Genomic DNA, 11,137 nt, shown 5'->3' on the forward strand with positions numbered 1-11,137 from the left:
TAGGGACAAGACAAAGTTTACCACTACTTACTTCCATTTAACTTTGTGCTGAAAATCTCAACCACTGAAATAAATTGATAAAAAAAAAAAGTGGAGACAAAAGGTAAACGGTATTATTAACTGATGGTATACCATGCATGTGAAATATATGGTTGATCTAGGCTCAAAAATAAGTGTAGAGACCTATGGAGAAATAAAAAGAATCAGGAAAGTGCATTAACCAGATGCAAGGTCATCACTGCAGAGCAGCAGTTAAAAAAAAAAAAACTGCACTACAACAATTAATCACATGAACAAACAAATGTGACTCATGACTTTAACAAAATTAAGATAAGAATGATTTTATTAACCAACTTCTAGGGCAAAATAAAAAGGGTTCTAGCCAGAAACAATAACTTGACAAATTATATAGATAGATAGATAGATAGATAGATAGATAGATAGATAGATAGATATGAACTGAAGGTGTTTAATTCTTTGAAAATGAGAAAGTATGTTTATTTTTAAGTTATATATATATATATATATATATATATATATATATATATATAAAATTGTCATCTAAAACCATTCTCTGTGAAAATTAATTTTGAAAAGCACAATTTAAATTTCTAATTTCATAGCAATACTCCTTCTGAGAAATTGAAAAAACTCAATGTAGCATATGTCAAGAAAGGAATTTGGGGCAAAAAGAAATAAAAATAAAGAAAGAACTTTTAATTGTCAAAAAAACTTGCACAAGCATGTTATTTTTGCAACTTCACTAGAACAAGAAAATATGAATTAAAATCACAAAGAAGTGTCATTACACACTTAATAATGTCTGAAATTAGACACTGAAGATGGCAGGTGACTTTGAGAATATTCAGAACCTGGCAGTTATAATGCCTTAGTGGGCATGAGATTTGCAGAACCCTTTAGAAACTGCATGGTATTAACCCAAAATATAAACAAGAAGTATATATCTAAACCCAGAATTTGTACATTATAGACCATTCATTTATTCAGTTTAAGACTTCTGTCCCATCCACATTCTAACAAACTCATATATGCAAACTTTAGTTTTTATACTACTTTTTTATTTCAAATTTTATTTTTTATATGGATATTTGTGTTTTAATTTTACATATCAGCCACAGGTTCCCCTGTCCTCCCCCCCCCCCCCCCCCCGCCATCCCCCAAGCCCCTCCCCCCATTCCCATCTCCTCCAGGGCAAAGACTCCCCTGGGGATTCAGCTCAACCTGGTAGATTCAGTACATGGAAGATCCAGTCCCCTCCTTCCAGGCTGAGCAAAGTGTCCCTGTGTAAGCCCAAGGTTCTAAACAGCCAGCTCATGCACTAAGGACAGGTCCTGGTCCCACAGCCTGGATGCCTCCCAAACAGTTCAAGCTATTCAATTGTCTCACTTATCCAGAGGGCCTGATCCAGTTGGGGGCTCCACAGCTTTTGGTTAATAATTCATGTGTTTCCATTAGTTTGGCTATTTGTCCCTGTGATTTTTCCAATCTTGGTCTCAAACTGTCGTGCTAGAACACTCATCCAATAACTGATGGAAGTGGATACAGAGATCCTCTGCCAGGCCCCAGGTGGAGCTCCAGGAGTACAATTGGTGAGAAAGAGAAGGGATTGTATGAGAGAGAATTTATACTACTTTTAAAATATATTTCTTTTAAAATTTATTCAGAATAGTTATTCATTTATGTCTATGCATATGCCTTTGAGTCTGAGAGGAAGGCTGGTGTACATGTAACATATACATGTGTGGGTTGCTAGGCTAGGGAGATGGCTCGGCAACTAAGAGCACTGACTACTCTTCCAGAGGACCTGGGTTCAATTTCCAGCAGCCACATGGTAGCTCACATGTGTGGGCTGCTAAGAGGAAGCACATATTTTAAGGGAGTCACTGGTGACATGTTTTTGGAAAATGTAACTTGTTCCAAGACCCTTCTAATTCGTATTCTCTCCCCTCCTCTCTCTCTTTCCTCTTTTCTCTCATATTATCTCTTTCTTATTATCTCTCTTCTCCTTTCCCCTACTTCCTCCCTTTCTTTCTCTCCTCCTCCTTTCTGCCTCCCACCCCCCTTCTCTACTGTGCCACAATCCCTGGAGCAAAGGAAACAGATTATTAACAGCCAATTATGCGCTTAAATCTCTGGGACCAAAAGGCAAATAAATCTTTCCTTGTTTGTGTTGTGTCATCTCAAATATCCTGTCACATGAATAAGAAGATGATAAATGTGGAAAACTGGTGTGTGAAACGGGATGCTTCCTTCAAGCACATCTGATGGCGCGATGAGAGGTGTTGTGAGAGATTGGGAGGTACGGAACGGAGATGCTCTAAAATGTTAAGTGCAGGTTAATGGGCGGAATTCTGGTTTGAGCTCAGCAGAACGGAAGCCGCAGTAATGAGAACAGAGAAGACTGTGCTCACAGGGTTACAGGCAGAAATGGCACTCTTAAAATTAGACCAGAAGCCATTCACATTACATTCTGGCAAAGAACCTGTTTACATGTTGTCTTTGACCCAAGACTGTGTGGGGTTGATTTTAGAGGCCTGAGAAATAAAACAAAATAGAAAGGTCCTTTTATAAATAAAATTAAATTAAAAAATGGAAATTGACTTTTATAAACGTTGAAGAATTAATCAGATAGAAGAAATTCTAAGGCAAGACATGAATATGAATGTTTGCTTTTAGCCAGATTTAGAATTTAGAAGCAAAATAACTTGGAAAAAACTCATAATTTGGCCAGAAGAAGACTATGTGAAGTTGAGGACAAGAAAAATGTGTTAAAGTGAGTGATGCCATTAAATCTTGGCAGTCAGCTTGCAATGGGACAAAAGGAAAATGTCAAAGATGCCTCCTAGTTCAAGGGTGTAAAAGTTGTATCAGTTTTAATGAACTTACTTTGAGACTGAAATCCTAGTACACTTACTCACACAGAGAGACCTAGGGAAGTGTTCCCCCACATTTAGCCTTCCAAGGACACAGTGGCCACTGGATCTGCAATTCATTGGCACAAGACTGCTTCTCTATATAGTGCTGGTGTAGCAGAGATACAGTGCACAAAGCTAATAGTGTCACAGAAGCTTTTACTCAGACTTCAAATGGAAACCTGGGATTCCAGGCAATGTATGATAGTTTCAGAATCCCTGAGGAGGAGGCTGTATGAAGTAATTACAGACAGGCTGAAGCTACTGCAGAAATTCTAGGAAGTTAGAAATTCCTGGAACATGGAATGTCTACCAAAGAACTCCACAGGAAGTAATGAGTCAAGTGGAGGGAAAGACCATGTGTGTTGCAGCTAACAAGGCCATCAGTGGGCTTGCCAAAACCTTTGGGGTACACATAATGCCTCTCTGTAACCTAGATGCTAGACATGAAATTACAGGATTTACTAGTTCCCATGACAGTTGTAGGGTTGCTTTAACCAGAGCTCTTTTTTCCTTTTGTCTGTAGGGAATGTTTGGTCTATCCTTGTCTCACTAATGTATTGTAACCAGCTTGATGAATTTTGAAGTAGCACAAAGCCTTGAAATTCTTTGATGCCCATCTACATATGTGACAAAATGCCCTAGAAAAACAACTATACTAAGAAAAAATTATTTTGGTTTGTTGTGGCAGAATTTTCCACACATAGGCTGTTAGCACAATTGCTATGGTCCTGTGGTGAAAGGGAACACCAAAACAGATGGTGTGTAGGGGACAAAGCTGCTTGTCCCATTGAAGCTGGGAAACAGAGACAGCACATTCAGTGACCTACTTCCTTTAAACAGGGAGTAGTTTTTAGAAGTCTAACTAAAAATTGACACCAGAATCACCAATTGATGAAGGCCGAGCCTTCTAAGCCCATTAGCTGAATACAACCAAGGATAGGTATGAAAGCAGCCTGTCTTAGTTATGGTTTCAATTGCTGGTAAGAGACACCAGGCTCATAGCAACTCTTATAAAAGATAGCATTTAACTGAGGTTGGCTTACAGTTCGGAGGTCATGGTGGGAAGCATGGCAGCATTCAGGCAGAGGTAGAGGTAGCTGAGAGGTACTGGAGAGGTAGCTGAATATTCTGCATCCAGATCAGCAGGCAGCAGGAAGAGACTGGACCTGGCTTGAGTTTCTGAGATATCAAAACCCACCCCCTAGTCACACACCTCTTCCAACAAAGCTACACCTACTCCAACATGGCCACACCTGCTAATAGTGGGCCTATGTTTTATTCAAACAATCACACAGCCCAACCATTATTACATATTCCTTTAAATTTTTTGAATAAAATTTCAGCAACTTTTTCATAATGTTGATTGCATTAATCCTCATGTATTAACTTTGTAAATGACAACATCATATCACAATATCAAAAGGCTGGACATACCCACAACAGCTAGAAACCAATTATTTAATACATGAGACTTCAAGGGACAGTTAGATGAAAAGCAAAGGAGACTGAAATGTCAAACAGTGCTATAACTGTTAAGAATTTGGTGAATTTTGGTGTGACTAAATGTGTTTTGAATTATGGAATGGTCACGAGACTTGGGGGCTCACAGATAGAATACTACGATTTGGAAATATATTATGTGCTATCAGCTTGGTTGCAAGTTTATGGGAGTTTGGGAAGTGATAGGATCTTGTGGCTTCTAACATAATGGATAAATTAATCCATTATTTTCTTGTTTGACATAGGATGTAGGTCATGTTAGGAAGAACTGAATTGTAGAGGGTAGCCGTTCCAACTTTGACCTGGAAGTACCACCTCCTTTGAGGCTTCAGTAACTGTCACACCTACAAGGCGAGCCAAGAGAGGACCCTGAAGACCTGAGATCCAGATGGGCCAGCTCTTGGTTCCTAGATCCTGGACGTTGGAGGTAGACTGAGCAGAGTTCTCCAGAGAACACCACTGGACTGCACTACACCTTTCCCAGACCCTGTAACCTATCCCTTCACTTATAAGTTATCCCAAAAAATAAACCTCCTTTTTAACTATGTGGAGTGGCCTTAATATTTAAACCAATGTTGAGTTTCTTGCATTGTGCCTGTGACACCATCTTGTTCCCAAGTTGCTTCCTCTCATTCTCTTCATTCTTACCCTGAGGAATGCAATAATGTTCCATGACACCCTACTGACAGTGTTCTGCCTTCTTGCCAGCCCACAGCTACAGAGTTAGCTGACCCTAGACAGAAATCTCTGAAAATATATAGACCAAAATTAATTTCATTCCTTGACCTTATGATGTTTCCCTCATTAAATTCATGGATATTTTGTCACAGTGATGTAACAATAGCATACATAGTCACATTTTAATGAGTGAAGACAAAATTCAAAGGAACTTCTAGAGCTTCTTACATCTTTGGGCTCTGATTTGTGGCTCTCTTATTGGCAAAATTTCATGAAATATTTTGTTTTCAATTCCTCTCAGGAAGTGTAGTCTTTGGGCTTGAATATGTATTGTTTCTTGGGAGTGGGAAAAAATGATAAAGCTGAGTTCATGGTATTCAAAATGTCTGGAAAATGTCTAGAAGAACCACCTGATTTAACTCGGGTGCTTTATACACCAGCCAAGCAACCTCACAGGAAACTCCCCTTTACTAAGTAAACAAAATACTGGATACATTTTTCTTGTGGAAGTTATTTTAAATTATGTGTGTAGGGATTCCTGTGGTTTGCCCTCCCCTCCCCACTTGTATATAAAAGGTCCTTTGCTTGCAGAGATGTCATTTAAACCAGAGGGTATCTTCTACTTTCAATTCTACCTTTACTCTTAACACCATGGGCTACTATGGAAACTACTATGGTGGTCTTGGCTATGGCTATGGCTGTGGCTATGGAGGCCTGAGTTATGGCTATGGCTATGGCAGATTTGGATATGGCTACTGCAGGCCATATTGCTGTGGGAGATACTGGTCCTACAGATTCTACTGAGCAACTCCAGGATCCACTCACCCTGCTTAGACTCATCCAACTAGTACCAAGTATGACATTTCCATTACTGTTACATGTTTACTGAGGGGAAAACTCCTCCAAGATTATCTAAAAACCATAATTCAGCTTTGACATGTGAAATCTTTATTAATTAATGTCTTTAAATTTATTCAAAATGTATATTTTAAAGATATTGTTTCTTTGAAACTATGTTTCTACCATATTTCTTCATTAATTCTTGCTAAAAAGGCATGAATGTGAAAATTCTAGCTCAGATTTCAATAAACATTTCCATATTAAATGCAATGTTTTTAAAAGCCTTTATGTATATCCTATATGTGAAACCAGTGGTATTTCTGTCCATAAGAGGGAAAGAGAATGAAACAGAGAAAGACTGAGGGACACGGAAACTGAGACTAAGAAAGGCAAACAGAAACAAAGACAGTTATGGTGGCAAGAAGGAAACATACAGCTCCTATCTTTAGTAATTCTGGGCTAGAAAGCTGCTGGAAATCCATGAGTCCGTACAAGATTAATGCTCCAATTTGCAATGGTCAGAAGATACACAAATTGAGACAGAGTGCACATATGTCTAAGTCACAAGACTTACAGTCCAAAAGATGAGCCAATGTCTCAACCAGCAAAATGATATTAAATATGACCTAATGTCTATTGTTTTATCCTGTTAAGCTTTATATTAATTCATATTAGAAGATTTGAACTTGAAGTTCTGAGAGTCCTTGGAATTATGCATCAGTGGTTAGGCCCATAGTCGGTAACCTGCAAGTTTTCTAATCACTGAAGATCTCAGAGGGTTACTCAGACATTGGCTATAGGGAAGACATGTCTGTACCCATCCATTCTACAGTCACTCACTCTGTGCTCACAGGAAGATTCTGTTCCTGTGGGCTATAGTATGGATTTTTTTTTTTTTTAGTAACTCAGCCTGACATCTCTTCCTTTGATTCACTTTTTGTTCCAGTGCTCTTTATTCTGACAGCTCTATTATGATTTATGACAAGAATATCTGGAACAATAAACTCAGATGTGGCAGATCTCAATCTCAATCAATCAACAACATCTGTGCTATCTTATATGGTGAAGACAATTTACTTTGCTACAATAATACTACACTATTTTTGTTACTATTTTGACTCAATGTGACAATTTTCCATTCATTTTCAAATAATCATCATAACATTTACGTTTATTTATAAACATTTGTAAGATTTATATATTGTGTGTGAAATATGCAGAAATCCCTTTGCTACATTTTTAGTGGTTCTTCTTTTAATAAATTGACTGTAGGCGGTTTCTTCCCCATTCCTTGGGCATGCAAAGGATCTACTTCTGTCCACATCATATTAGGTTAAGGCCGGCACTTAGTGAAACTTTTCTCCAAAGCTCTCTATGCCTTATGCTATGGGATTTTTCTACCTTCCAGGAACTGTGCAGTCACTCAGACTGTGCTGTTGGACCTACTCCTGCTGCTGAGTGACCTTCTTCAGTTCAAGGTCAAAACATCTGAAAACACCCCCTTAGCTGAGTGGCTACATGCTGGATGGCTCTTTGCCCTTCATGCCTATGGAACTCTCCAGGGACATATACCCAATTGCCACATAGAAAAACTAGATCTGATCAAGTTTTCTCATTTCATCATTATCAGCTAAATTATGAAGATATGTAGATTACATTCTTTCTTTCCTCCTAATTTCATGTTTCTCAAATCTTTGATTAAAATTACCTTGTAAACGAAAATTAACCTATAAGCCAATATTTGGAGCAACCACTTACAAACTAATGCAGATAACATACAAGCCCAATATGCCTCTGAAAAATTAAGCCTGTATGTGACATGTACAGAACACAAGCAAAGCTAATACCTACTCCAAAAAATTAACCATCATGCACTTCATCAAATTTAGACTCTAAATGTATGTTCTTTGTTTCTATGTCCTTGGAGTCAAATAAGATTGTCAATATTTCCCTTGGTCATGTGGAAATGTGTGTAAACTCTACTGCAGGAAGAATAATAAAGTAACTTTTTAAAATCATGGAACATGTATATAAGTGACATTACCTTTAAGAAAACAGTACTACAAAGGCCACAAAATAATATGCAATTGGCACAGGTTGCAGTTTATACAGGAAACATATCATTTCTGCTGCTTGGGCTGGGTTTTAAATCTGCATATAAGAGAAGGGTATTATTATCAAAATAATCATGGAAAGAAGGTGGCGCTTGCCTCTCATGTGATGCCGTGCACCAGGTGTACAAAGGACAAGTGAGGGAGAATAAGGCTAATATTTTCATTCACAGTTTATCAGTCTGGGGGGAGGGTTTAAACATTCCAAGAACATAACGTGTTTTAATATACACTGTCTTCTTTATCTAGTGAAATATGAGCAGTGGGATTATTAAACACTACCTGTGACTTGACACAACCACAAGATTATATTTTTTTTTAAAAAAAAAACTTATTCCTTGTTGCTAAAACTGACTGTTTCTCCTTTAGCTAAATACCTAAAGTCTTGTATAATGTTCTGCTGGAGTTAGCAGTATGGAAACCAGACTTATTGTCTACAGATCTGGTTGTGTCATGGTTCCTTTGATTTGAGAACATAGGGCTGTGGCTATAGACTTGGTGGTGATGGGTATGGATTTATCTGCTGTCACTGATATTGTTGCAGTAAATTCTTGTCCCAAGGCATAGTGTATATTTACCCTTCTCTTGTGATTGTCTTACCACACTTTCTTTCTACCTGTTTTATGCAATCAAAATTGTTAATGATCAGAATCAAATATGCACTATTAAATTCATATCACTCCTACAGAGAGAGGCATCATACACAGAATACATTTTATATTTGTAAATAATTTTGTATAATTATAGATCAGACAGATTACATCAAATCATGTTTCATAAGTAGAGAGCTTTAGGTTAATTTCTACTAATACTATGCAGGCTGAACAATGTTAACAGGATTTCCAATGTATCACTATTTGCTTATTCACATTGTTGAGTAATTGCCACATGAGACATTCTGTATGGTCTTGGTGTTACTTTTCTGAAAACAAAGCAGATCTGTATAAAAGATGGTTTAGCTTGGGGCTTGAATTTGGGTTTGGGTTGTGCATACCCACCCACTGTTACAATGTGTCTAATTCCTTCACCTGAAAATACAAGAAACATAGACCCCTCTCCCCAGGGACATTGAACTACACATAGTACTCCAATTTTTAAACAATGGTGTAAATTTCTCCATCCCCCTGTAAGAATCAGATGCAGACATTTTTTATTCAAATGTATCTCTAATGTACCCTGGTATGAAGAATGAAACAGCTGATCTAGCCTCAACTGGTTTGGTATCTATTCAGTAAGACGACAAAACTGTGTTCTGTAGTAATCTTTGACCCATAGGGAGTGTCACTATTAGGAGGTGTGGCCTTGTTGGAGTGGGTGTGGTTTGTTGGAGTGAGTGTGGCTTGTTGGAGGAAGTATGTCACTGGGGATGGGCTTTGAGGTTTCAGAAGCTCAAGCCAGGCTCAGTGGCTTACTGCCTCCTCCTGCTGACTGTGGATCCAGATGAATAGAACCATCAGCTGTCTCTCTAGCACCATGTCTTCCTGAATTCCACCGTGCTTCCCACCATGAAGAAAATGAACTAAACCTTTGAACTGTAAAGCAGCTCCAACTAAATGTTTTCCTTTATAAGAGTTGTCATGGTCATGGTGTCTCTTCACAGCAATAGAATGCAAACTAAGACACCATATTATTCATACGTTTGCATTAGTGCAGTATTCACCATGCATATGATTAAAATTGAACATTTTTTGTGGAGAGACATGTTGCAATAGGAAAATGGAATGAATGACCTTATCTATAAGTCAAAATAGAAAAACACCCCCCAAACATCCCTACGTAACCAACTCCTACTCTGACTAATAATCAGGGCTCTTGAGTACTCTCACCCCCACAGTCTGCTGTCAGTCTTGACAATGTATCCTTCCACATCTTGAACTACACATTTGCTCCCAATAAAAGTTTGATTATTTTGCAAATCTGTGTAAACACTTCAGTTCTTTGGAAAAAAGCTAAAAATCTGGAAACATCGGGCCTAGAGGCTGACCATCTGAAAAGCAACGGCTATGTCTTAAGTGGAGAAACAAAGCTATTTGATGTGTATGCTAAAGCCTGGCAGATAATGCAATGGCTGAAGAAAAACTCTTACAATGACAAATTCAAGGCCCATGGAAAGGACCAAAATGTTCTTACTGTATGTAACACTTGAAAAAAAATGACAAATAAAAAATAGAAGAGTTTATGTATCAGATATGTATCTACTCCTAGGGACAGACTTTCAGTACAGTCCACAAATGGTGAGTTCTCCCCATAACATTATACCAGTGGTCTTATCTAGCCTGGCAGGTTGGCCCTGTAGTTTAGAAGGTTTACAGCTGGGTGTGACCATTGATGGCTTTTATTTCCTGAACAGCATCTTCTGTCACCATAAAAGTTCACCGGTAGAAAGGAAGCTTTCAGCTCGGTTTCCACTTGATTTCTCATTGTCTTACAAACACAGTGTCTGGTGTTTTTCTAAAGAGATGATGAGCTTTAGTGAAGAACTCACTGCTGTTATTAGCCAAAATGACATAGAGGCAATGTAAACAATTTGACAACTATGTATCAGAGTCATATTCAAATTGTTTCCTAATTAACCCCTAGATGCCCTTAATAGCTACTTTAATCAATTCTGAATCCATTCAAAATTCACAAATTGTGCTTTACGGTTATAGCTCTTTAATATCTTTTAATCTAGGGCAGTCCCACCTTTATGCTACCTTAAGTCATTAACATACATAGGCTCTGCATGTTTTGTTTTGGAGCACCTACATATTCTACACACACACCAAAAATAAAACGTTCTAAAATGTGTTCCTATTTTAAAAAATAAAAATATAGTAGATAGGAAAAGTGTGTGTACAGAAAGAAAAAACAGTCAGAAGTCACAGATAATGCACTGGTTTTTAGATGATCCAGACAGAAAAGGAAGCATGGCAAACAACAAATAATGAGTCATTCCTGGGCACTGATAACAAGTCTGAGTTCAGGACATGTATCGTGCCATAGATTCATAAATACTATTTTTTTAAAACCTGTTAGTTTTTGTTTGGTGACTTCTGTTCTTTGAAAGTCATTCTGTAAACTAACTAAAGG

General features: G+C 37.9%; 1 protein-coding gene across 1 annotated transcript; it reads left to right on the forward strand.

Moving 5' to 3' along the window:
• The first annotated feature begins 5,765 nt into the window (after positions 1–5,765).
• LOC118593892 (keratin-associated protein 20-2-like) lies at positions 5,766–5,918 on the forward strand. The gene has a single exon (XM_036203470.1). The coding sequence runs from the start codon at positions 5,766–5,768 to the stop codon at positions 5,916–5,918; it is 153 nt and encodes a 50-aa protein (XP_036059363.1).
• The last annotated feature ends 5,219 nt before the right edge of the window (positions 5,919–11,137 follow it).

Source organism: Onychomys torridus, chromosome 12 (genome assembly GCF_903995425.1).
Source record: "Onychomys torridus chromosome 12, mOncTor1.1, whole genome shotgun sequence".
NCBI lineage: Eukaryota > Metazoa > Chordata > Mammalia > Rodentia > Cricetidae > Onychomys > Onychomys torridus.

Excerpts from the sequence above, each read along its gene's own strand:
- LOC118593892 (XM_036203470.1), top strand. The coding sequence starts at position 5,766 with ATGGGCTACTATGGAAACTACTATGGTGGTCTTGGCTATGGCTATGGC.